Genomic DNA, 27,716 nt, shown 5'->3' with positions numbered 1-27,716 from the left:
ATACAAGCTTGACGTTACTGAGGAAACGTGTCATGTTTGCAGTTCCGTTGACAAAAATAGTGGTTATGAGATTATGAATATCAAATTACACTTCACTGAGCCTCTGATAATGGGAGACCATTTATAAAAATGGCTGTAATTCCTAAACGGTTGATGTGATATTTTTGTTAAACCCCTTGAATTAAAGCTGAAACTCTACACCTCAATCACATCTTGATGGCTTCATTTCAAATTTATTGTGGTTGTGTACAGAGGCAAAATTACAAAAATCTTGTCACTGTCCAAGGACTTATGGACAGAACTGTAGATGTATCGCTTATGTGTTACACTGTAAAGCATACAAATATTCAGGGTACAAATATGCAAACTGTACCCTCACGTACACTGAGTCCTATCCACAGTACACAGCATGACACCATCAGTGAAGTAAGTTGAAGTACTATACACTAACAGAGGTCAAATCTAGAGGTGGAAGAGTGAAGACTGAACCTCTGCCGATCCACCACAGTACACAGTACGTATAGGGACGAGCAACACAGGATACACAAACTGTGACCTCAACATGGAAGGCAGAACATTGCTGATTCCCCACAAACATAGTAAAATACTGACATCGATACAAATGTTAAACAATCAAACATTTTTAAATAATTAAAATAAATACAAGTCAACTGGCCTATATCTAAAACCAGAGTCCCCTATTTTACAACATTTTTCTCTCTTTGTGTTTGCAACTTTAAATATTTTTTTAATTCATTGGCCAGTTTAATTAGGAAAGCTAAAGAAAAACATTATCAACAACTTGCCTTATTAATGTTTTTTGTGTGACAATCAAACAGCAGAGGTGTCATGGCCATTGCAGAATCCGGCTCGTACAAAGCTGCAAAAAACATAAAATAAAATGAAGTTGCATACACATTTAGTAAAAGAGTAAGTAAAACAGTTAGTAAAAAAGAAGTAAAAAATAACATCCTCTTAAGTTTTAATCATGTGTCCCTGTGTTAATGGTTCAGGAATCTTTAGTAAAATGGAAAAAGTATATTAAAAACATAAGTTTTATGTGTTTTTTGAATAGCAAAATCCTTCTCCTTTCCCCTCCTGTAAAACATTAAAATATTTATAATAACTTAATTTGCCCCATCATTAACTGACTGTTAGCTTATTGGTCATAGCTTTTACAACAATAAAGGGTGGGTGTGTGTTTGAATGTCAACTGACCAAACCTTTGCTTACATTTTCAAAAGTGTGATCTCACCCACAACGTTAGATTGTGGGTGAAAGCAGATGCCTAAGAGTTCTTAAACTTAACCTTACGTATTTAATGTTAAATTACTCAATTTAAATTTTTTTAAATCCCCAAATTTAAATAATCTTTAATACTATACCTGTTCATTGTTTTCATTGAGGAAGTAATTTGTTATTTGTTATTCATATCCCATCAACGCTCGTTACTAACTTGGCTTCTTCTCTCTCCCGTAGTTTTGTTCTTCCTCGTCTCTCTCCTCTCTCGTCCTGTCGCTTTCTGCAGGTGTTTCTGCCTCTGGAGCTGCAGAGTCTGAATCTGTGACTGCAAACCACCTACTGCCCCATGATCCTGCTCAACACGCACTGCTTCATTTATTATGATATTGATTATTAATAGTCTGTTTAGTCTGATTATTATTATTACCCCATTATTATAATGAGTTTTATTATTACTCTCATTATTAATATACATCTTTATGTGGAACCTGTATTGTACTATGTTCTCTTTCCCAACTCCTTTTTACATGATAGTAGTTTATTTGAGGATTTTCAGTCAGGATTTAGTGTGCATCATAACACAGAGACAGCAATGGTGAAAGTTACAAATGACATTCTTACTGCATCGGACAAAGGACTTGTCTCTGTACTTGTCTTGTTAGATCTTAGTGCTGCATTTGATAACATTGACCATCACATCCTATTACAGAGACTGGAACATTTAAGTGGCATTAAAGGAACCGCTCTAAGCTGGTTTAAGTCCTATTTATCAGATCAATTTCAGTTTATGCGCGTTAACGATGAATCCTCCATATACTCAAAAGTTAGTCACGGAGTTCCACAAGGTTCTGTGCTTGGACCTTTTCTATATACCTTATATCTGCTTCCTTTAGGCAATTTGGTAGGAAATACTCCAAAAACTTTGTTATGCAGATGATACTCAATAGTATTTGATGATAAAACCAATCAGTTAGCTAAACTTCAACCATGCCTTAAGGACATAAAGACCTGGATGACCGGCAACTTTCTGCTGTTAAACTCAGACAAAACTGGAGTTATTGTACTTAGCCCCTAACGCCTCAGAAATACATCATCTACTGATATAGTAACTCTCCAACATCACTGTTAGGAATCTCTGAGTTCCTTTATCTCCCACATAAAACAAACTTCAAGCTATGTCCTTTTTTAACATATGTAAAATTGTAAAAATCAGGCACATCCTGTTTCAAAAAGATGCCGAAAAACTATCCCATGCTTTTGTTACTTGTAGGCTGGATTATTCCAACTCCTTATTATCAGGCTGTCCCAACAAACCTTTAAATACTCTCCAGCTGATCCAGAATACTGCAGCGTGAGTACTGACAGGAACTAGGAGGAGATCATATTTCTCCTGTGTTAGCTTCTCTGCATTGGCTCCATGCCAAATTCAGAACAGAATTTAAAATCTTCCTCCTCAACTACAAAGCCCTTAATGGTCAGGAACCATCACATCTTAAAGCTCATAGTACCTATTACCGCACCAGAACACTGCACTCCCAGAAAGCAGGCTTGTTTGTGGTTCCTAGAGGCTCCACAAAGTAGAATGAGGGACAGAGACACACACCTTACAGACGTTTACCTTCTCTGTTTCATCCTCTGCTGCACAGCTGACGGAACCATTTGACTGTTGTTCCCTGTCTGGAGTCCCCTGTGAAGTATGAAGCAAGCATTTAATGCTCAATAATCAAATGCTCATACTGGGTTTAATTTAACTTAGACAGCATTTTATTATATTCATATAAGTGAAAAAATGTAACATTTGTGAACAAAGCATGGCAAGGGCGCTTCTGTACCGCAGTATAAGAAATACGTGAGCAAACCTAATAAAATGTTTCTCGTCTACAGTATCCATTCATCCGCAAAGTTCATTGAACTTGAAAGAATTAATCAGACTTCAACATTCAAAGAACTTATGTCTATACTAAATATTTTAATTTAATTAAGTCACCTGTTGAATGTTGTCATTCCGTCTCAGCTGAGGATCCGTCTCAGTTGAAATCTTGTGGGGAACAAAGGAAAAGTTTAGTCACAGAAAATTATTTTGCACACCAAGGCTGTACAGACTGAGGCTTTGAGTTTGCAACACAACTATGTATTGAAAGAATGGCAGATAATACTGTTGATACTGTAAAAATAACAACTAAAAGTGTGAGAATTTATTCTAGCAAAAAGAACAATAAAATCCAAGCAGTATCAGCACACAGTCCTCAGCGTGTATGTACCTCTCAGGTACAGTTTTTGTGAGGATAGTGTATCTATATTTCTGTATAGAGAAAAAATCTATACAGTTTTTCAACATTCTGCATAATCTTGCCTAAATTTAATTGACATAAACTGTAATAGTGTATTCACTTGAATATAAGTATCTTACAACTATTGCCGTACAATATTCACTTCTCAACTCAGTCACAGATCATCTCCTTAACAACAAAGAACAGTCATTTAGAATTGCATGAAAAGCTGGTAGTACATATTTTGCAGTGAAAATGGCGTTGCAAGATAGGAGATTTTCAGAACCGAGTGTTAGTTCTTTGTGAAATGTACGTTCCATCTGTAAATGCCTTGCCCCTCCATGGCCAGTCAGAATCTCTGTAGGTGTATGTGCTCTCTTACCCAGGACTGAAGTCCTTTAGTGCAAATAAGCACCGATGGGGCTTTCCATCCAGTGTGATTGTTTTAATTTTGCTATTCTAGTTCACATGATCACCACTGACACGTCTCCCCAGAGAGCCGTCTTCTTTGGCAGCGTCAATCCTGACACGGCAAGAGCACAATGCTAATTCCAAAGTGTAACAATATAGACTGAAACACAAGCAGTGTATGCAAGTTTCAGAGAACAGTTAAAGAAAGAATAATTTGCCTGGATGGATTACACATCTTTTTAACACTACTACTACTTTTACTAGCATGGAGTCACGCTCTGTGGCATGTATAAAAATGCTAAGCAGGCCCAGTTGATTCTGATTCTGTAGCAAGATGGCAAGAGGAAAAGATCCATGTGACTTTGAGAGAGGGTTCATTGTTGGGGCACAGATGGCAGGAGCTTTAGTCACACAGACTCCGAAGCGGGTTAGTGTTTCAATAGGTACTGTGACTAAAGTGACATCTTCATTTAGATCTATGGAAAATTCATCTGTAAATAGGGTCGGAAACTGTGGTCAACAGCTTTGATGCCTGCGATGCTCGTGCATTAATGCAATATGTAAGGAAAACCAGACGAGCAACTCTTCCTCAGGTGACTGAGAATGTCACTGCAGGATATGATCAGACTGTGTCACGAGAACAGTCAGTTGACAGTTCCTTTGAGAGGGATATTCTTGGAGGGTTGCAGTGCAAAGATGATCATTACAAAGATGAATGCACATTTGAGAGTAAGTGGTGCAAAAACCATAGATCCGGTAGCTCTGTTATGCTGTGGGGGGCATTTTGCTGGCATGGTTTGGGTCCATATGTCCCGTTAGAGGGAAGGGTAACAGCAAATCAATACAAAGTTGTTCTGAGTGATCACCTTTATTCTATGATGAAACATCTCTCTCCTGATGGGAGAGGTCTCTTCCAGGACGACGATGCCCTCGTCTATAGGGTATGATTTAAATGATGTGGATCATGTGCTGTGGCCTTCGCAGTCACCAGATCTCAACCAAGTTGAACACCTATGGGAGATTTTGGACCGACAGCACTATCCACCACCATCATCAAAACACCAAATGAGGGAATATCTTTTGAAAGACTGGTGTTCATCCATCCAGTAGAGTCCAGAGACTTGGAGAATCAATGCCAAGGCACATCGAAGCCGTTCTGGAGCCACGTGGTGGCCCAACACCTTATTAAGACACTATATGTTGGTTTTCCCTTTTAAAATTGGTGACAGCAGAACACTGCTCAACCTAGGAAAAGAACAAATGATTAACACAGGCCTATTTTAAGTGTTGTTTAAATGTTGTCACTTTTCCTGACTACTCACTTTTGAATAAATGTACATACTTGTCTTTATACAGGAAAGAAATGACGCAGCTTCATCCTCATGTTTTATCCTGACCCTCTGGGACCTTGTTGTCACTATCTCCCACAAAGGCCCGATAATAATGTCTTCAGTCACTTTACAACATGTTTTATTCAGAGATCTTGACCTATTAAAAAAACAGTTAAGTGTCACTGATCAAGAGACTACTCACTGACCAAATCAACTAAGAATTTATACCTTTATTTTGTGATAGAGAAGTAAAATAGGTGGAAATAATAAAATCAGTGATAGTTCTGTACTATTTAGGTGTACCAGTAAACCATACAAGTGAACCAGTGCAGTATTTGAACCTTGACTAAGGTAAGTCAGTTTATTCAGCATTTTTGAAGTATCAAATTGTCACATGCTGCTTTTACTCACTATCTCAACCACACGTACAGGCTGTGTGATTACCCAGGTGGGAATCTCCACAGAGACATGCAGCTACATGACTGACAACTAACAGCAGCCTTCAGAAGTTGTGTCAGATTAAGAAATAAGGACAACGTTGATTAAAGTCACCAAATACGCTAGCGTGGCCTTCCTTCGCAATGCGCAAAGAAACTTTTAGCAGTTACCACGCCAAAGGATAATTAGCTCACAACTTAGGAGCAAAAGCGGACATCCCTGAGAGACATCAAATTCAGCCACGTTCACTCAATCACATCCTTACATGCTCCACAAAATTCAATCTCAGGCTGGCAAATAACCCTAGTGGTCGGCCAGTGACGAGCTTTCCCATCCCACATGACCACACTTGCTTCCTATCTTTTTTTGAGCTGTTGACCGCAGACCCCTTCTTCAGTTGCCTGCCTTGTTGGTAAAGCATGCTAACGTCATGGTATTTTCACTTTCATGTAGTCGTGCGCTGAATCACAGTCGCTCATAATATCTTCAACCGCTGGCTCAGACATTTTTTAAACATCCCAAATAACATACACTAAAGTAAACATCTGTTACTTCCTGCCCAACGCTAGATAAATGCTGACACCAGCAAGCTAACGCGAACTGCTGAAGTTAATTAATTTGATAATGGTCTAGTCAATTGTAAAAAAAAAAAAAAAAAAAAAAAATATTAGAACACTTTTAACCAGCCACCATTATTAAAATAATAACAATAAACCAGCATCTGTAGCTGTGTGTTTTCAGTTCATCACCAGTCTTACCGCCAGCGTCTCCTCTCCTCCAGCACCAGGAAGAGGAATGGGTCGGGTCAGTACAAAATGTTTGGGAGGAAAGCACTCGTCAGAAAAGATGGAGTTATGGCATTTTTCCTTTGCAGATTTTATTTGTTTTATTTTTCTATTTTGTCTCTCCAGTGTAATTTGTTCAGAATTTCCTCGCATGGAAAGTAAAATAGATGTTTTAACGTGAAGACTGGGTCATATGGTACGTGCCAAATGAAAAGGAGAGATCTCTTTCTATCAGTCCTTTATTTTTCCTCTGTTTTTCATTAGTTAACAACAGGCCCAGTATAACAATTGTGTGACAGGAAGGATACATGTGGATCTTAGTGGATTATTAGTGATTTATCAGTGGGGGGATGTACATTTACTTCAGTACAGTACTTTTTTTTTTTTTTTTTTTTTTATTCCATAAGGTCAAAGGGGTACATACCAATACACCTAAAGAAACAGAATAACATTACAAAACAGCATATTAGTAGAGAAAAAAGAAGAAGGGAGAAAAACTTTTTTGAATTACTTTACTACATTAGTTCATTTATTCTGATAATTAAATTCACTATCATTCATATGTACTTATTGTACTATTTACTCAACTACATTTATCTGACAGCTGGAGTCACTTATCACTTATTTTAAAAAGTAAAGATTTTAAAGCACTTTTACTTGTAACCAGGTATTTCTACACTGTGGTATTACTACTGTTATAGATACTGTAACATATCCCCCATTACATCACTCCTCCACCCACAAAGAAATGCCTTCATTTGTAAAGAAAGAGTACAAACAACTTTTAAAAACCATAAAATAAGATTAAGCTAGAGAATGGAATGCAAACATAAAGGAGGCAAGAGCTATAGCGGCCAGCCAAACATATCCTGTCAACAGTCAGCAAAATGTCCAGATAGACACCTCACTGTAGGCAGTCAAATCAGAAAAGCAATGTGGCTGATGCATGGCCCACTGACACACCTGGAAAAGGGTCAGGAGAGCCAGAGAGGGATGACAGGGGAGGGGATGGAGCGTCCTTCCTCCTCCCCTTGCTCCAGTCTTTTCCTAAAGGGGCAAGGAGTAAACCCCATTAGCCTCTAGCCCAGGTGGTGGCATAGTGTTGGAAAGAGAGCCACAAGTTAGCCTTGTTGGGATCAAATGTTGCCAACTTGTTCTGTTAATGAGTGATTTTAAATATAACATATCTGTTTAGACTTTGTACCAATCATATGATCATCTCACCAATGCAGACAATTAATTAACTAGTTAACTGATTTGTTACCTAGACATTTCATGTACATACACATCACATCTTAATAACAACCAAATTGACTGTTTGCAAAACATAAGCTTATAATTAAAAGAAAAGTATGCCCCACACAGCTGTATCCCTCTCTGCTGCATACAGGTGAGCAGCAACGTTTAACAGTTTTCTGATGGTGACTAACTTGTGTTGTGATATTTACTGGTGCATTGTTTAACATACCTGTTTGGTGGAAAGACGTCCCTCTGTATATGTGATACATCTGGTTATGTAATTCAAGCATCCTACACAATATACTATCTGATCTAATTCATCTATATTTTTGTAATTTAGTATTCTGAAGGTCCTCAGCAGCGTTCACAGTAACATCTGTACCAACTTGACTCATTCAGCTTCGTCAGGTCATTTGAGCACAGTGACTGATGTAGTTTGGAATTAAAAGAAAAAGAAAAAAATCCGTAAAATGAAGCTTTCTTTCAGTTATTGACAGTTGGGAGTGTTCACTGCTGAGATCAGTTAACACTCTTACACTGGTCAGTATAATCTAGTCACAACTTAATAAAAATAAAATAAATAAAAAATACATTAACATAGAAACAAAGTTAAGCAATGAAAATTTGAATTAGTGCCCATTAAATCAGTCTACACTTTATCAAGGTAAAAAAGAAAAGGGTTGATTTAATTTCATGTTTTCTTACCTGTTTGACTGAATGTACCAGGTGGAGCATTGAGCAGTCTGTGGACTACCCTGGACTCTCCTGTTCTCTCCTTGTATATATCTTTTTATAACTCATCAGTCTGATCTTTGACTTTCCTCCATCACTGCTTGGAAAATACATGACCACACACACACACACACACACACACACACACAAAGTAACACATGCACATGGTGGTGCAGTAGTTAGAACCGTGTCCTCCGTACAAAGGTTCCAGATTGAAATCTGCCGAGGTTTGTATGTGGAATTTGTATGTTCTCCTCCCAAAAACGCAGCATGGAGGATGGACTGATGGATAGATGGATGGATGATAGATTGATGATGGAACGATGGATGGTTGATGGATTGATGATGGCTGGTTGATGGATTGATGATACTGCATAATACAGCTATCATTTTGTGATATTCGAAATTCAAACGTACGTTCAAATGTGGAAAAAAATAATCGGACTGTGATGACCTGTTTTTTCATAATTTACAATCTACAAGTGCATCGGGCCATTTGAAATAGTTTGTGTTGTTGTCCAGAAAATAACACTCTTCACATTCACTATCAGCTTGACCTTTTCCTGCCCTATTGACTTATCAGTAAACTAAGCTAATCAGTAAAAATGAAGGACACCAGCGGGAAAAACCATGCTGATCAGATAATAATGACATCAAGGCATCTGAGAAGCACTATCTGGAAGTATTTTGGGTTCTTTACATGTGTAAATTATATTGTAACTGTATATTAAACAAGTTAATTATACTGTATATATATTATACTCTATATTGCTTTTTTACAATATTAATATACTAATACATCTTTACAATATATTAGTATATTATGGTGTAAATTATAGTAGTAAAATATAGAATATACAGGGTCATGTTACTACAGATTTGTAGTTCAGAGATTCTTTAAACACAAGATATTTGTTGATTTTCTATTTCAGTTTAATACAGAAAAATGAAACAAACACTGACAAAAACAGAACATTTGTATACATGATTCATATCTTATTATTTAGACTTAATTATTATTTATATTTTCATTATTATATTTCATCAGCAAAAGCCTGAAAACAAGTCAGCATGTTAAAATCAGGAAACAAAACACCCAGTTAAACTTATGTTTAATTACTACTTAAGGTACTGTTACTACTTCGTTAATGAATGAATTACTTTAACAAATATGTTGTGTAGAAACACTCAGTATTATTGTAACCCTGGAGAAACTGTTTTTAAAGGGGAAATGACAATAAAAAATGTTTTCGTATTACAGAGAAAGATAAGTGAATTGTGGGTGGAAAATGAGTCGGCAGCAACCTCAGGGATTTATGGGTAATCGACAGGAAGTGTCAGTTGCCTTGGTAACAGGAAGGGGAGGAACTAGCTCCGTCTTTGAACTAAAAGACAAAAATTAATCAGTAATCTATTATTGATGACATTAATGATTGAAGCTCTTGGTTGACACCTACTGGAGGTCTGAAGCCGACGCCCAACGACAGCGTCGTCGCCCCCGCGATGAACGACGTGCTCTGATTGGCTCCCCTGACACTCTGTATGAGACAAACAAGTTTCCAAGTTTCCTTCATTCCTTCCTTCTGTCTTCCCCCGTCCCCTTCTTTCTTTCCTTCCACCCTTACCTCACTTCCTTGTAAAATATTTCCTCTGTCTGTCTGTCAAGCAAACTGTCAGGCTCCACCAGGTGCTTCCTGTCACACACACACACACACACACACACAGATTTAATATAATATCATTCATATAATAAATAAAAAAAAAATAATTAAACTATTACACACATAATTGGGCAAATAAATACATTAAATGTTGTTCATTTGAATTTGAATTTGAAGATATTTCATTTGACTTGGACGATGTTGCTTAACATAGTTCCAAAATAGAGCTTGAAACCTTATGTTTATAGCTATTGCTAATTTATTTTCAATCGTTGTCCCTAGCTGGGCTTTTACATTTTTGTTTTTTACATTTCTAGTTAAATTTATTTTTATGTAATGAGCAAGCCATCCATAATCTATTTTATTATGCAATTAATGGTTTATTTATGTGTCGATTCCAACTTTTATGTTTTTATTTTTATAGTTTTACATAAAATGTTTCTTTATCTTTTCCAGCATTATTTTAGTTTGTAATGATAAATATGTAATTTTTCATGCTTTGTACTCATCACTGAAGTAACCAATCACGGGACTCTTTCTGAATCTACAGATCATTCAGCACAGCCCAAGGAGCTCAGCTTAGCATCTTAAAATCTTAGCAAGAATGTCCTCGCAGAGCAGGTGGACTATCAAAGGTCCTCACAAACACACTTACTGGATGTGTTGCCATATAAGGACATCAGGACTCCGTCTACAAAAAGACAGAGCATCAGCATTAGCATTAGCATTAACAGTTGGAAGATAACTGAATTATTATGGACTTGTAACTATTATTATTTCACTAGGTACAGTTGTTAGCATTAGCTCTGATATTTCATTTAGTAAAACTGATAGCATTAGCATTAGCATTCATGGTCCACTTCACTGAATTATAACATTCGCATAAACCTAAACCTAATCCAGCCTAAAAACTGAACTGGAATTGTTAGCATTAGCATTAGCATTTGTCTTCACTACAAAGCGTTTGTACATATGATCTGGTCCGGCACCAGGAATTTAGAGTCAGGTCTCTGGTCCCCGTGGCAACCGCTAAGTGAAAACAAGAAGTGGATCAGCGAAAGAGGCTAAAGACAGAAAAGATCCAGAGACATTAAAGATTCAACGGCGTCTTTTTTTTAATTACCGAATCTTTGTTCTTCGGCGTCGCTCGCTGTTACTCACTGTCCTCTCTGATTCGCTACCGGTGCTTGTGCTGCCACGGGAACAAGACCTGCAGATCAAAGTTTACAGATATCTGAAAAATCAAACTTTTCCCAAACTTTAAAAAGTGGACTTAAACTCTCTAAACTCATTTTAAGAAAACTTTGTTATTTTGTTTTTCATAAAATTTCTCATTAAAATTTTTTCCAAATTAAGATGTAGAAAATAAATATGTTAGCCACGCCCCCTCACTTCCTCCTCTGATGTCTGATTGGTCGATCACCATCCAAACTTCTGCTCCACCTGAAACACAAACAGGAAACATTCAAGAAATTTTCCTTTTTCTTTCTGTCTTCGTTACTTCCTTTCTTTCTTTCTTTTTTTCTTACCTCTTTTGTCTTCCTCGATTTCGTTCTTCCTCTTTGGTGTTTGGAGGAAACTTTGGGTTGAACAGGCCACTGGAATCAAATTGTATTCACACATTAATCAGATTACATGTAAACAGTAATCAAATTATATCCACACAGTAATCAATTCAATTCAATTTTATTGAATTCATTTCAATTTTATTCAATTCTATTTATATAGCGCCAAATCATAACAGACATTATCTCAAGGCACTTTACAGAATCAGGTCGAGACCTGACAATGTTATAGAGCGAAACCCACAGCAGTTCCACCACGAGCAAGTACATGGTGACAGTGGAGAGGAAAAAGTCCCTTTAACAGGAAGAAACCTCCGACAGAACCGGGCTCAGAGTGGGCGGCCATCTGCCTCGACCGGTTGGGTTTAGAGGAGAGGAAAAATGGGGAGAGAGGAAAAAAGGGGGAAGAGGGGGAGAGATGAGAGAGTCCAGGAAAAGCTGTATATACTGTTGTATTCAAGCACTGTCAGACTGGTTGTAATTATAGGGTAGGGTAGGCATCCATCCATCGGGGCTAACAATGGATTGCACCTGAAGGGTTGTTAGTTTTTTGTTGAAGCAGCAATTGTGGCTGTGCAGCGCCACTCTGGCGTTGCAGTCTCTTCTGCAGTTGGCACAGATGAATGAAGAGAGGCCTGGCGTAGCAGAGGGGGCTGCTACTTTCTTCTGTCTCTTCTCCTGTAGTAAGGAAGTTTGCCTCTCCTCGGCACGGCGAGTTCCTGCAGCAACAGTCTGTCTCCAAATGCTGCAGTCACTTGCAGCTTCCTCCCAGCTTTTGGGGTTGATGCCTCCCTGCCTCATGTCATGCTTGCAGACAGCCTTGAAGCACAGACGTGGAAGACCAGTAGGCCTAGAACACGTTGACAGCTTGCCGTACAGGATGGCTATTGGTAGCCATCTGAGGCTGCGCTGTCTCAACATGGCAAATATGATAGAAGAGTTGGTCTTCTTAATGCTGACGATGGTGAATAATAATATTAATAACAATAATAAAATGAATAATGATGAGTGTTGTAGTGGCAGATCCGGAGTCAGAGAGACCTGCAGAATTAGGACAGAGAGGAAAAGCACAAACTACGGGAGAGAGAAAACACAAAGTTAATGACATGAAGTAGAGCGATGTAAATGCATGTGGAGAGAGAGAAGAAGAGAGAAGAAGTGCTCGGTGCATCATGGGAGTTCTCCCAGCAGCCTTTGCCTATAGCAGCAGAACTAGGGGGATGGTTCAAGACAAGCCTGAGCCAATGTTAACTACAAGCTTTAAGAAAGAAAGAGGAACGTTTGAAGCATAATCTTAGACCTAGAGAGGGCGTCTGCCTCCTGAACCCAAACTGGAAGATGGTTCTACAGCAGAGAAGCCTGATAGCTGAAGGCTCTGCCTCCCATTCTACTCCGAGAGAGCAGTAAGCCTGCGTTCTGGGAGTGCAGTGTTCGAGTGGGGTAATAGGGTACTATGAGCTCTTTAACATACAATGGATCTTGGTTATTGAGGACTTTGCGCATCAGAAGAAGGACTTTGGATTCTATTCTGGATTTTACAGGGAGTCAATAAGGACAGGGTTGGACTGGGAAAGAAATTCAGTCCTGCATGCCCACTCCTGGAACCTGCACGCAGCATGCTCTCATGCAAACCTCGAATGACAGGCACACCGAGTAAAGAGACTGACAGGGCTCGTAAAAATTTTATGGATTTTTTGACAGTCCTGCCGGGATTTGTCCTGGTGTGCCCGAAGGCCAGTCCAACCCTGCATGTTCACATGGTACACACGTTTTTGTTTTTGTTTTTTTGTTTGTTTTTTGTGTGTGTTTTACCTCATGGGGCCACTGTTTTCCCATGGTGCACTGGGCTTCACATGGTCCTCCTTCGGCTCGTCCTCTGACCTGCAAGTACAAGACAAACTTCATCGCATGATTATATAACATGATCACATGACATTAGGCTTGTTGGAGATGTGCCCCATTGCACGAAGTAGCCGGTTAGATTTTTGTCTGACTTGACCCTGACTCGCTCTGACATCATGTAAATGTAGCAACAATAACCTCACCACTTCAAGGCTGCAGGTTTTGGAGCCAGGTGCTGAAAGGCATGATGGGGAAAACCGGGCTCTCACTTGATATAACAGCTGACTGGTTAAGATGTTGGATCGCTAACAGCTGACTGGTTTAGACTAGTCGTGGTGCACTTATAGACTGCAGACAGACTGTCACAGTTCAAAGCTACAACATGAATGTTACAGATTTCATTCCTGACGTATAGAAATTACAGAAAAACTTATGGTACCTGGGATGTGAAGATTCAATATTGAAAACTATCGTCTTTATTTCTTTCCTCTCCTTGTTAGTTCTGACTGTTGATTCATGCTTTGACTCTATTTCTGTCTGTGTCTGAGAGGGACAGCGTCTGGTCAGCTGATTTATAAACAGCAGATTGATATGATGGCTGCTTTACATGAGAATTCATTTAACATGGAGATTAAACTATAAAACACAGATCACAGATCAGCTGTATCGCAACTTAACAGTGTCCACGGATAGACAGAACATCATTAAAACAACTGGAGAGTGAGTCCAAGCTGAATAGATCAATCTGATCATAATCTCATCATCTAACGGGATGTGAGTGTTTCCTGTTGGAAACTGTCTCAGCCAACAAATCAACAATTGAAGTGCAGTTCATCAGTCAAATAATCAAAAATGTTTTGAATCGAGTTTAATCATGGCTGTGTTTGAAATCCCTCCGTATTTGCTATGTAGTGCTTTTTCTCACCTTTGAACAACAGGTGGTGCCGCCTGTGTTGTCATTGGTTCACAGCTGACACTCTCTGTTGAGCAGTTGGCTGAAAGAGAGGAGAGGGGGCAGAGACACTAAAAGGTTTACATACAAAATCATTTAGAAAAAATAAAATGGTAACCCTATCTGTTTAAAAATGAATAATCAATAGAAAATATTCTACTGTCAAATTATATGTGAATAAACCAGTTGCAAAAATGAAGTACAATTATTTACTATAAATTATTAGTAGTAAATTTAGAAAATAATTTAAAATAATACCAAGGAAAAGCTAAATAGTTTTTGTCAAATATTTATAAAATGACAGTAGAAGACTTTAGTTGTCTTAAAATTCAGATATTTCTGAGCTTTAGAAATTTGTGTCACTGCTGAAGTCGTAGCTTTGAAAGAACTTTAACTCCAACAGAAGATTTAATGTCATTTGGAGTAAAAGTACTGAAATAATGTGTAAAACAGTTGTACCTTAAAGTATCTAGAAGTTAAATACTAAAAATGAACTCAGAAGCATATAAATAAGGATCTAAAAACACGTGACAATTATAATCACATCCTGTACTCTCCTGAAGTAATGAAAACAATAATAATAATAATACAAAAAACATAAACATAACATAAAGTGTACATACTGTGGTGTTTTGGTTTCATAAAGAGATCTGTTGTTGTTTTGTTGTTGATAGTTTTGTTTCTCAGCACTTCGACGTTCAGCCAAGGAAAAACCAGAGTGGGTGAACGAGCAATACTACACGTAACAGAGAGAGAGAGAGAGCGACAACAAAACTTTTTCATGAAAACGTTTGTATGTTCATCCCGACATACTTTGACAGACATTTTATAAACTCAGATATTTTACATGCAATAACAAGTGAATTATAATAACTAATAATACAATACTAAATTACAAAATAAAGTGAAATACAACTAAAATTGCCTCTGATAACACGAACAGAAAAACAAAACTGTATCTTAGTTTACTTTCATGAGATAGAAAAACAATAAAAGGCAAAATATCGGAAAAAAAATGAGACAAAATCAATTGAAACCTAAGGGTACATTTTTTTTATTTTAGTTAATTAAACGAAAGACACAGTATGATCAAGATGAAAGAATAGTTTGAATAAGTCATGAGAAATCAGAAATGCTTCTGTGTGTTTACCTGTTGTGTTTCAGTTTGCGTGTTAAAAGATTCGACTCCGACATCCTGAACACAGTAAATAAGAGTCACATTTTTGTTTTAACAAATCAGTGAATGTATCTGTGTGTGTGTGTGTGTGTGTGTGTGTGTATGTAATTTTGTGTACAAACTAAAATGAAACATGTTGTCACCTGAAGAAGAGGTGATGTTCGACACAACATCTATACAGACGTTTACTGTTGGATCGATCCAACATCTGAAAGAAGAGCGACATCTCTGAACCCTGAAACACAAAAACATAGAACACACACATACATCAACACACGCAAAACACACACGCACACACACGCACACACACACACAACACACACACACACAGACAAACACACACACACACACACACACAAACACACACACACACACACACACACACACATATTTTCAGACAATGTTTCTTTGTTGAGACTGATATAAACTGAAACATTTTACCAGCCGTGACAGCCGGGCTGGTATTGTTTTATTGTGTATGTAGTTCGCACTACTACAAAAGCCTTGAGAAGCAAGTGAAAAAAAAAAAATGGAGTTCCATTTTCTAAGTGTGATTTAAATTGTTTTCTCCTCTGTGTTTATGACATTGTGTAAAAAAAAAAAAAAAAGGTTTGTCAGGGTTTCTTGAAGTGCTTGTTGTTGTGATACTCCTTTCGGCCACAAGAGGCTGGAGTGCACTACTACTCAGGTCTAAATAGGACTGAAAGCATTAATGTTTTCTACCAGGTGATTCTCAATTTTTACATGCTCTCTAAACACAAGGTACATATATATTTTGTGTAAGCAGGTCATGTAACATTACTGTCATGTCTTTCTTTTGGACGGAAATGTATTTTAATCAGCAACGGCTATCTGCCAGGACGGCTTTAGGAAATCTAGTCATAGATAGTATAAAGAGCAACAAAGTCCTCCCACAGAGTAGGTTGTGGTGGAGGAATGGGCCAAACACAGGATTTTCACCAAGCAGACCAGGGTTCAAATTCCATTTGATTTTCTACTCAGGTAACTTGTAATTTTCAGTTTTTTCTTTATTTTTATTTTACATCTTGCAGAAAGTTTTTCTGGCAAAAGTCAGAAAAAAAATTTTAAAAAATGATCCTGGCCAAAAAAAAATGTTTTTACCTGTTTTGAAAGATAAAAAAAAAAAAAAAATCAGAACAATGATCCTGGTAAAACTTTGTTTTCACCTGTTCTCAAGTCATAAGCACAAGTGAGAAAACACTTCAGATCAGATTAGAAAATTGGATCACTAGATCACTTTTTTTTTAACTTGCCTCTCAGGGCCTCCGCGGTGGCGGGAACTACCACAGAGGCAGTTTTGAGTACTTGGTGGCAGGTGTTTATATGTCTGTTGGACTGTCTGTCTGTCTACACACATGTATGTATGTACAGGGAGTTGCCAGTGAGTCCAGTCGCGGAAACACACACGCAGCACACTATCACGTGCACCCTGGGTGACAGACACACAGAGAGGGCCGGTAAGGAGAAGGACATGGATGGTGAAACCACTGGCCCACTGAGATTTGTCCCACTATGTCCGATGACCACGAGAACAAGGTGCTCACCGGCTGTGCTTCTTCGACCAAAGTCTGGGCTAAAATTGTTGACTCGGTGGAGCCGCAATGTTAACGGTCTCTTCCTCATCGCCGTCACCTCTAGCATTTGGCCCTCTGAAATAACTGTCTGAGGTTTTTTGGCTTGTCACAAAGGAAGTATCTGTGTTAAGGGTTGAATGTCACTCTACCCACAGTGAAGGTAAAGAACACTGATCTCAGACCATAGTGCGTTCACGTTTTAACTAGCAGATGTCGCTCTTGAGCTTTCCAACCATTATATCACCGTTTCCAACCGAGCCGCCCAACCGTACCTGTAATTTTAAAAAACATCTTACATTAAACAAAAAATTCCCCAATGTTTAGATGAGCTGCTGGGCTTGCCTTCACTGGGGGGAACCTGTGGATGTAGTATACTCATTTTGTTTTCTCACCATAGTACATAATATATGTGGTATTGTAGTTCTTTAATGTTTCTCTGAATCTTGTACATCTGCTGTTTTTGACAGTTGTTTCCCTGCATACGATCAATAATGTTTATCTGATCTTATTAACTGTTAGCATCAGTATGATTGATTACAATCATCATTAGCATTAGCATTGCACAGCTACAGAGTGGTGAATCCTGAATCCTGACACTGTGACTAGCATTAGCATCAGTCAGCCAATTGGAACTCACATTTTTTCCAACGACTCTGAGCTCAAACGTTTCGTCTTTAAAGTGGAGTTTGGTGATTCTCTGCCTGAGGAATAGAGTCACATGACAAGACACACGACAGGTCACAGCAAAGGTCACATGATCACAACACAAAAAAACTTAATTTTTGGTTTTAATTGATATTTATACATAATTTACATTGTTTATTTAAGGTTGTAAGAACATTGATGTTTTTAATTTATATTTACACAAACGTTTAATTTGTTAATAATCATATAGACATTTATGTTTTTATTTATATTATACAGACATGTATGTTGTCAATTAGACTTACACAAACATTTAATTTTGTTGTTTATTTATCCAAATTATGCACATGTATAGAATATTTATGTTGTGTAGAAATTTACTAACTGATTTCTTGCCTTATATGTCAACAGCATAAATTGAATCATTAGACTATGTGTTATGCTTATCAAACACCTATGTAATTGAAGTAATTCATTTAATCACTGATTTTATGTTTGATTTTATATGTTATAATCAAATGAATGTATTGTTTTATCTGATGTAGACGAGTTTCATCTATCATAGCCAGCATTATAAGAGCTAGAAAAAACAAAGTGCCTTGTCTTCGTAGTAGTACAGAAAAAGTTGACCTCTGATGAAGGGTTTGGTTTCTCAGGGGAGTGGCCAGGGAGTCGAGCATGGACTGAAGGTTGAGAGATTACACTGTGTGTGAGTTATTCTTTTATTATGTGTATGAATGTCTGTGTGGTAAATCCTCTCCTCTCTGAGATTTTGAGAACTGCTGCCCAGTTAGAGCAACAGCGTTAAAGACTGGTGAGTTGCCTGACAAAGGGGATGGGAGTTACACAGTATAGAAGGTTCCTGTTCACTCGTTTATTCTTTGAAGCTTGTATTGACGTACTGCTTCTCGTGTGCATGAAATAGAGGATTCTTGACCTCAGAAGTTGGACTGAGGCTTTTATTTAACTGAAGATTTCCATTAAAGTTGTTTACTTATATTTATAAAAAATATTCATATTAATGCAAATATTTATTTGTTTTTTATGCATACTTAAACAAATGTCACTGTTGTTTATTTATATTCATACAAAAATATATTTAATTTTTTTTATTTATAAAAATGATTCATAGCTATGCAAACATTTATTGATGAATTGATGTTGTTTACAAATAATATCACATTATTTTTTTTTACAAATATTAGTCTATGTTGTTATGTTATATATAACTTTTCTATATTTTGTTTATATTTATACAAATATTTTTATATAGATACCACCACCAAAGATTGTATATAGGTCTCATTCCTACCAGAGATATTTTCCCACCAGCACTTTGTTCTTGTAGATAACTACACCCACTGGAGTTGGACCCAGGAAGTACTCAGACTGGTTCTCTCCCTGGCAAGGAATCATGGGAGACAGATCAATAATTAAAAAAATACATGGCAAAAATATTTTAATCAGTGTAATGCAGTTTTTTCCATTTGTCGACGTGCGACTGATGAAAGTGCAATTGATTAATGTGTTAATGATAAAGATGGATTGATAAAAGTGTTATTCATAAATGTGCAATTGATGAAATTGTTATTGATAAACATGTCATTGTAAACATACCATTGATGAACATTGATTACTGATTAATGATCAGTGATTACTGATGAGTGATTATTGATCTTACATAGGCATTGAACAGAGAGACTCCGTACATCTGCAGAGAGCTGCAGAGAGACAGGAAAAGACTCTGAGCCTGAGGGCAAGAGACACCGCTGGACAATGAGACACAGAGAAAGAGAGAGAGTTTGTCAGTGAATCAGGTGATTCAGTTGTTCATGAACCTCCAGCCCCCCCCCCCAACTCTGGAAGTGAGGTTTATGAAACTGAGTCAGATTCAAACAAAGTAAGTTTCCAATTTCAGCCTGAACACCGTGGAGAGCTTAAACGTCACAAACATGTTTCACTGTAATGTCGTTTATCTAGAAAGTTTATTTCTGTATTTCCTGTCTACCTGAGTGATTTGTAGATGTTTTGTACTTCCTGGTTTTCCTCTGAGTCGGATGTCTGTGCCCCACTGTGGTCACCTCGCTCCGCTGACGTGAAATAAAAAAAATAATAAACAAAAAGAAAAAACTAAACTTTGTTAAAAACTGTTAGAAAATACTTAAATAAACACTGAACAACATTTTTATAGTGTTCGTACCTTGATTTTTTGTTTTTACTCAATTTAAATTATATCAAATATTTTTTTCTAATATATTTTCCTATCTATGCTATAAATATTTTTCCTATATCAGACTTCACAATTTTTTGAAGACAAAACAGTCATAGCAAAAATAAATCATAGATGTTTAGTGATAAAACAAAAATATTTTTAAAATAAAAACAAAATTTGTCTTTTAAAATGTAATAAAGTATAATGTACGTATAAATATTTTTACAGAATAAAGAACAGGAAAATAGGGGAAAAAATCCGAATCCATTCACTTCCCTCAGATAAATGTTTAATTTATTTAAAGGTGTTGATTTAGTGCTAATTGTTTAATTAATATCTAAAGTTTAATATTTGACATTGAAGTGTTTCCTCACCCTGCAGCATCAGAGCAAAGAGCCGAGGTTTGAGGTGAGGGGGGCATAGCAGGCGACCTCGACAGAAGTCCTGACGAACCTGCAGGTAAAACTGACACCTAACGGACAAAACACGTGTTGGTTACCTTTAATAATCTTATTAATTTACAAACAAGAAATAAAGACAAAATATATAAGCATTTAAATTCATAATAAAATATTTTATAAAAGTAATGGTGATACCAAAAATGACACCTGACACAAGAGATGTGTTAGTTATATCAAATATTTACTACATGTAAAGACATGATTAAAGGGTAATATATCTTTATTCTTATACTAAAACTAATTCCTGGCACAGGAGAGACATGTTAGTTTTATTAAATTTTATTTTTTAATTTATTTTATTTTATTTTGCGCTGTACACATGATCACATAGAGTTTTGTTGGAATATGATGTTGATACAGACGATTTTTCCAACAAAATTCTACTCGTCTCTAACCTTGACATAATAGGTAGGAATCCCGATCTATTTTATATGTTGACATTAGTTATTTAGCTTTAACTGCAGTGAATGTAATAAACAACACTTGGTGTATTACCTCTGTGTTCACTGTTAGTAGATCTGAGTGCTTATAAAGGTCTGTGAGGTTAGATTTACCTTCGGTAGGTTATAGATATTTATTAACTACCTTAACAATAAAATTGAATATCCACATCTATCCAAGGAATACAATAGACTCAGTTTTAATTAAGATTCTACTCTGTTCTAAGGCTGTATTGATTGAGAAAATGTGGTTAGATGTTTATATTTTGCTTAATTCTAAAGAAATAGCTGTGCAGTATTTTATATTTGATATCCATTATGGGATAATGAAAATTATTAAATGTAATTCATTATGGGAGGCCCCCCTTCTTTGGGGGCCTCCGAATTGCGTCTTTTACTATTTGCAGATGATATGGTTCTGTTGGCTTCATCAGACCATGGCCTTATGTTCCAACCCTCACCTATGGTCATGAGCTTTGGATAGTGACAAAAAGATTGGGATCACGGATACAAGCGGCTGAAATGAGTTTCCTCTGTAAGGTGGCTGGGCTCAGCCTTAGAGACAGGGTAAGGAGCTCTGACATCCGGAGGGAGCTCGGAGTAGAGCCGCTGTTCCTTCATTTTGGAAAAAGCCAGTTTAGGCGGTTCAAGCATCTGATCAGGATGTTTTCTGGGCACCTTCCATTGGAGGTTTTACAGGCACGTCCAACTAGTAGAAGACCCTGGGATGCACCCATAACACGCAGAAGAGATTATATCTCTCATCTGGCCTGGGAACGCCTCGGTATCCCCCAGGAGGAGCTGGGAAACGTTGCTGGGAAGAGGGACGTCTGGTTTACCTTGCTAATCCTACTCCTACCGCGACCCAACTCCGGTTAAGTGTCACAAAATGGATGGATGTTTGGAAAATGGATTATGGGATGACTGTGGAGGACAAAGACGGTGAAGTATCATACCTGTGTATGTTATTATTATTTGAATATGTCCTTCATGAATGTAATTTTCATGTTAAAGTTCAGTTTATAGAACCACTGTTTTATGATTTTTGATAGATTCTGCTCAGTTTTTTTGAACGACAAGAGTTGCTTTTGCAAGCTGAATGTTGAACTTGGTTGAAAATAAAGCAACGAAAAAAATAGATAAGAATAAGAATAAGAAAAGTGATTAAATTACCATTTCAGAAGTCACCAATTACAGATTTGTTTAAAAAAAAGTGATTAGGGACAAGTATAAGGCATCAACCCACTCCACATACTACAGCATTTACTGTCTCAGTGTAAAAAACTTTACACTGAGACAAACATATTAAAATGAGTGAAACGTACAGTGTTTTCAATGCTTTTGTAAATGAAAACACATTCCTTGCTGTAGTTATTAATGACTATTTTAATAATATCAATAAAAGGGAAAACATCATCATTTTAAATAATGGTGATAAAAAAAGTTACGGGAACAACTTAATCACTTGTCTTTTTAAATAAAGCTTATTTTAAATGAAAGGCTTTGGGGCATGGGAAAAACAGGAGGTCAAACTACAAAGCCTTTCTTACCTCGTGTGTGCTGGAGTTTAAATGTTTGACAGAGGTTGCTAGCAGAGTTTTAGGGTGTAGTTACTCTTGAAACACATGATGAAATAAAATGAAAATATTCTGAAGAAACAAAACATTTTCATTCACAAAGATTCCACTTATTCAAAAAAAATCTACTCCTTACTTTTAAATGACAAATAATAAGAATAACTTTACCGTGTAGTTTCCTCTTTCAGCTTTGACGGATCTTCAGCATAAAATTTGACACCAAAGTAAAAAATGTATGGCGGCCCGACTAGGACAAAAAATAGAGAAAAATATAATTTTTTTATGAAATGATGAAATTTTTTGATCATCTGCATCAATCTGAAGAAAAATTAAGTAGATTTAAAAAATCCTTTTTGTTATTTTTATTTAACAAATGTATAAATTTGCAATTAAAATTCGTTCTATATATTGTTATATATAATCTATACAATCTGTTTGATTGAAGAAATTAGAAGAATAAAAAAATAAAACATTATCAATGAAACTACATGTGACAGGAAAAAAACTGAAATATTAAATCAGCAGGTGTAGTGGTAAAAATACATTTTGCTTGATTTGTTGGTTTCAAACATCATTCATTTTATCTCTGTCAGTTTGTTCGTGAAACTTACTGAGGTCTCGATGTTGTGAAAGAGTTTTTGAAGGATCCAACCAGTGCTGAAAGAAACACAAAAACAATTCAATTAAACTGAATGAGCACGTTTATAGCATTTTTATAAAACTCAATTCAATTTGCATCTCAGTGAAGAAGCTGTTTTAGACTCGTTTCAGGTTTTCTTGGGGTTTTCTCACCGTCTGCTGTTTTTTGTCACAGAATCTCAGTCCGAAGAATTTGACTTCAACCACGCTCAAGTGAGAAAACACCTGCTGCAAGATGGCTGCCGCCTTTGAGGATTTCTGAGGATAAAAAAAAAAGGATTTTACCTTGGTGTTTGGACGAGTAAGATGGACAACACAATAGGGAAGAGAGAGAAAGAGCTCAGCAATATTTTATAAAATAAAAAGAATTACTGCCTCACAGTTGTTTGCCTCCACCAACCAGTCAAGTTGCAGGAAATAAGGTCCCAATCTCCCCTTCTGTTCTTAAGTTATGGTGTTGAATAATGGCCAGAAAACAGTTTTTGCAGAATATTACGATGTCACAGTAAAGTTGACCTTTGACCTTTTGGATATAACATGTCATCACTTAATTAGGAATAAATTTCCTCGAAGTGTTCCTGAGATATTGCATTTACGAGAATGGGACAGAGGACGCACGGACAACTTGAAAACATGATGCCTCCGGCAGCACGGAGGCATGAAAATAAAGCAAAAGTAAAAAATTAGAGAAAAGTCTAAATAGAAAAAATACCAACAGGAAGTCGTTAATTACCTTGAAGCCTCGCTCGGCTGTTAGTGTGATCTTCCTCTCATCCAATAAGAGGACTTCTCCATAAAATTCCTCCCAGTTGCCATGGAAACAGGCCATCTTTATTAAGGAAAAAATATTTTAAAAAGAAACATTACTTGCAGCAGAAACACCTCAGAATTCATCCAATCGCGGCCGGTAATAAACCCTGTGTTCAGTTCACTGTTCAGTCAAAATGTGAGCAGGAATTAGTAGGAAAAGTAACACATCTGGACACATCTGAACAAACCTGAACAACAACCGTCAGGTTGAGACCTGACAATGTTATAGAGAGAAACCCACAACAGTTCCACCACGAGCAAGTACATGGTGACAGTGGAGAGGAAAAAGACCCTTTAACAGGAAGGAACCTCCGACAGAACCGGGCTCAGAGTGGGCGGCCATCAGCCTCGACCGGTTGGGTTGAGAGGAGCAAGAGAGGTCAAGGGGGCACTGTCAGACTGGTTGATAATAATAACATTGATACTTATAGGTGTAGTAATGTTATTAATAATAACAGCAGCAACAATAGTAGCATCAATTATTTTTATTTTTATCATTATGAGTGTTGAGTAGTAGTGGCAGATTCAGATCTTGCAGCTCCAGAGTCAGAGCACAATTAGGACAGAGAAGGAAAGCACAGAACTACGGGAGAGAGAAAAAACAAAGTTGATGACATCCAGTAATGTGATATAAATGCAGGAGGAGATTGAGAAGAAGAGAGAAGATGAGAGAATAACTACTCAGTCCATCGTGGGAAGTCCCCTACCAGTCTAGGCCTATAGCAGCAGAACTAGGGATGGTTCAGGGCTCACCTGAGACAGCCCTAACTATAAGCTTTATCATAAGGAAGGTTTTAAGCCCATTCTTAAATGTGAAGAGGGCGTCTGCCTCCAAGACCCAAACTGGAAGAAGGTTCCACAGTAGAGGAGCCTGATAACTGAAGGCTCTGCCCCCATTCTACCTTTGGAGACTCATGGACCACAAACAAGCCTGAGTTCTGGGAGTGCAGTGTTCTAGCGGGATAATAGGGTTCTATGAGCTCTTTCAGATATGATGGTGCCTGACCATTAGGGGCTTTGTAGTTGAGGAGGAGGATTTTAAATTCTATTCTGAATTTGTCAGGGAGCCAATGCAGAGAAGCTAACACAGGAGAAATATGATCTCTTCCTAGTTCCTGTCAGAACTCACGCTGCAGTATTCTGGATCGGCTGGAGAGTATTTGTTGGGACAGCCTGATAATGAGGAATCACAATAATCCAGCTGGGAAGTGACCAAAGCATGGACTAGTTTTTCAGGATCCTTTTGAGTCTCGATGTTTCTGTTTTTCACAATATTGCGCAGGTGGAGGAAGGCTGTCCTAGAGACTTGTTTTATGTGTTAGGTAAAGGACATGTCCTGGTCAAAAATGACTCCAAGGCTCCTCACAGTAGAACTGGAGGCCAAGGTAATGCCATCCAAGGTAACTATAAGATTAGATCATTTATTTCTGAGGTGTTCAGAGCCAAGTACGGTAATTTAAGTTTGTTCTGAATTTAGAAGTAAATAATTACAGGTCATCAAGGCCTATATTTCTTTAAGACATGTCTAAAGTTTGACTACCCAATTAGTTCATCATGGTTAAATACAGCGGGATGTCATCTGCATAGGAAATTTATGTGATGCTTCCTGATAATATTGCCTAAAGGGAGCGTATATGGGTTGAAAAGTATTGGTCCAAGCACAGAACCCTGTGGAACTCCATGACTAACTTTTGTGTGCATGGAAGAGTTATTAACACAAACAAACTGGAATCAATCTGATAAATATGACTTAAACCAGCCTAGTGTGGTTCCTTTAATCCCAATGACATGTTCCAGTAACATTGACATGTCTTTGTAATAAAATCTTGTGATCGATGGGATCAAATGCAGCATTAAGATCTAGCAGGACAAGTATAGAGACGAGTACATTTTCTGAGGCCATGAGAAGGTAGTTGGTAACTTTCCCCAGTACTGTTTCTGTGCTATGATGCACTCTAAATCAACATTTTTCAAGGATTTTAGAATTAAAGGGGAGGTTGGACATGGGTCTATAAGTGGCTAAAACGTCTAGATCAAGAGTAGGCTTTTTAAGTAGAGGTTTAACCATGGTTACATTAGGAAGGAGAGTCCGATATGTTTTAATATCAGTAAGGACAAAAAGATCGGGTCCTTTCTCCTCCACTTGTCTGTTTTATCAGTGTAATCAGGCAAAACAACAGTTATAATAATGACAAAAATAGAAGTCATGAACTGAAATGCCTGGATCGAGGGTTTGGAAAGTGAAGTGCTAGAATCGGATTGTGCAGTGAGACACAATCCAAAGAAAACAGTGTGTTGCAGTTAATGCCAACATATGTAACTCTTGTGACGTTACATCAGTGCAGAAAGCGTCAAATGCCCTGGGAAGAGGTGAGACTAGCATGAAAAGATCATTTCAAAATTTTTCATTTGATTTCTATCCAGAACATAATTATAGTCAAAATGATGAAACACTGTTGGACCTCAGTTTTCTAAATACCAAAATGCTAATTGAACTGATCTGGAAAAAACCTCTCAGAGGAAAAGTTTCTCACTGGAATAGACAAATGCTGTTAATCCTTCCATTAGAAAGAAAAAACAATAAACAAAAAGGATTTGAAATTTTTCAGAACAGAAGAACTGTTTGCTGTAAATCATGCAGACCTTTAGAGAAAAAAGGAATTTAAAAATGTTTGTTTGAATTTTAATATTTTTTGTGCTTTTTAAAAAAAAATTGAAAGATATGGATTACCATTTGTCAAAATAATAGGAGCAGTTAATTTTTTTTTCTTTCTCTATCTCTGTGTTTGTTTATTATCATTATTATCATTGATGTCTTATTTTTTATATTGGTGCAGCCCTTTTGTGTTTTTTTTCTATAGGTTAAACTTATATATAGATGAATATTTGCAGATTTTTGTGAATGAAAATAAATAAATATATTCTTGAAAAAAGTCATAAAATTAAATAAAGATCTTTTAGATGATGTTAAATAGTAAAAGTGCATATGAGCGGATGTTATCACAGAGCTGTGACAGAAATTGTTCGATTGTAGTTTTAGTAACGTGAAATAATGTCAGTTTGTCTGATCAGAGGGGGAAACCATTTACTGAAATCAGTCAACAAAAAGTTTGAGCTGAAGTTAAAGAAACATTTAAACTTTTGAAGGAACATTTCCCTTTAAAACCAGCAGCTGCTCACACTGATATCTTCACAGCAAACAGATTAACGGATTAAAACTACAGCTCAACCGCTGCATCATGGGAAATGAAGTCAGCAGTGTTTGCTCCTCACCTGATGCTGCAGATCCACTTTATTCCACTTTCACTTCCTTCTTTCTTTCTCTGGTGATTCTCCTTTTTCTACAGTCTTTCTCTCCTTTTCCCATGTATTCCTCTGTTTCTCTCTCTCTTCTTGCTCTGTTGTTTTGTTGCTGTGGAAACAACCTTTTCCCTCCTCCTCTCTCTCTTGTTGTTGTGTCGTTTTGTTGCTGTGGAGACCCCCCCCCCTTGCTCTCATTTAAATTTTTATTTTTTGTTTTTGTTTGTTTTTTTAAATTAAAGACCTGTTTTATTTTTCTCTCTTTCTCTTCCACTCAAACACTTTTGTATTTTTTCACTTTGACAAAACTGAAAAATATCAATATTTTTTAAAATGGTGTTTTATTATCCTGACAATAATAATCTGTATTTACAGAGCAATTTCACACTAAA

The 27,716-nt window shown here is 37.0% G+C and overlaps 2 protein-coding genes and 1 long non-coding RNA gene across 3 annotated transcripts; all 3 read right to left on the bottom strand.

The window, feature by feature from the left end:
• Window positions 1-2,650: 2,650 nt before the first annotated feature.
• LOC120806312 lies at window positions 2,651-6,489 on the bottom strand. The gene is made up of 3 exons (XR_005709677.1): window positions 6,451-6,489; window positions 3,230-3,280; window positions 2,651-2,929 (listed from the first exon to the last, which is right to left on the bottom strand). It is a non-coding gene; the product is annotated as an uncharacterized LOC120806312 (long non-coding RNA).
• A 3,020-nt stretch (window positions 6,490-9,509) lies between these two features.
• On the bottom strand, window positions 9,510-17,960 carry LOC120806588 (band 4.1-like protein 4A). The gene is made up of 13 exons (XM_040157900.1): window positions 17,878-17,960; window positions 15,789-15,880; window positions 15,619-15,663; window positions 15,092-15,204; window positions 14,442-14,511; window positions 13,487-13,555; window positions 11,639-11,707; window positions 11,502-11,552; window positions 11,233-11,319; window positions 10,765-10,800; window positions 10,074-10,142; window positions 9,906-9,986; window positions 9,510-9,833 (listed from the first exon to the last, which is right to left on the bottom strand). The coding sequence occupies exons 2-13, from the start codon at window positions 15,869-15,871 to the stop codon at window positions 9,755-9,757; spliced, it is 852 nt and encodes a 283-aa protein (XP_040013834.1). The 5' UTR covers window positions 15,872-15,880; window positions 17,878-17,960; the 3' UTR covers window positions 9,510-9,754.
• Window positions 17,961-18,689: 729 nt separating this feature from the next.
• LOC120806735 (band 4.1-like protein 4A) lies at window positions 18,690-24,043 on the bottom strand. Its single transcript, XM_040158117.1, has 9 exons — window positions 23,948-24,043; window positions 23,368-23,472; window positions 23,187-23,232; window positions 22,744-22,822; window positions 20,472-20,569; window positions 19,894-19,975; window positions 19,567-19,654; window positions 19,198-19,286; window positions 18,690-18,708 (listed from the first exon to the last, which is right to left on the bottom strand). The coding sequence occupies exons 1-9, from the start codon at window positions 24,041-24,043 to the stop codon at window positions 18,690-18,692; spliced, it is 702 nt and encodes a 233-aa protein (XP_040014051.1).
• Between the last annotated feature and the right edge of the window lie 3,673 nt (window positions 24,044-27,716).

This window comes from Xiphias gladius, chromosome 20, assembly GCF_016859285.1.
Source record: "Xiphias gladius isolate SHS-SW01 ecotype Sanya breed wild chromosome 20, ASM1685928v1, whole genome shotgun sequence".
NCBI classification, from domain to species: Eukaryota; Metazoa; Chordata; class Actinopteri; order Istiophoriformes; family Xiphiidae; genus Xiphias; species Xiphias gladius.
The sequence above is the reverse complement of the archived record's forward strand: the minus strand, read 5'-3'. Positions and strand labels throughout refer to the sequence as shown.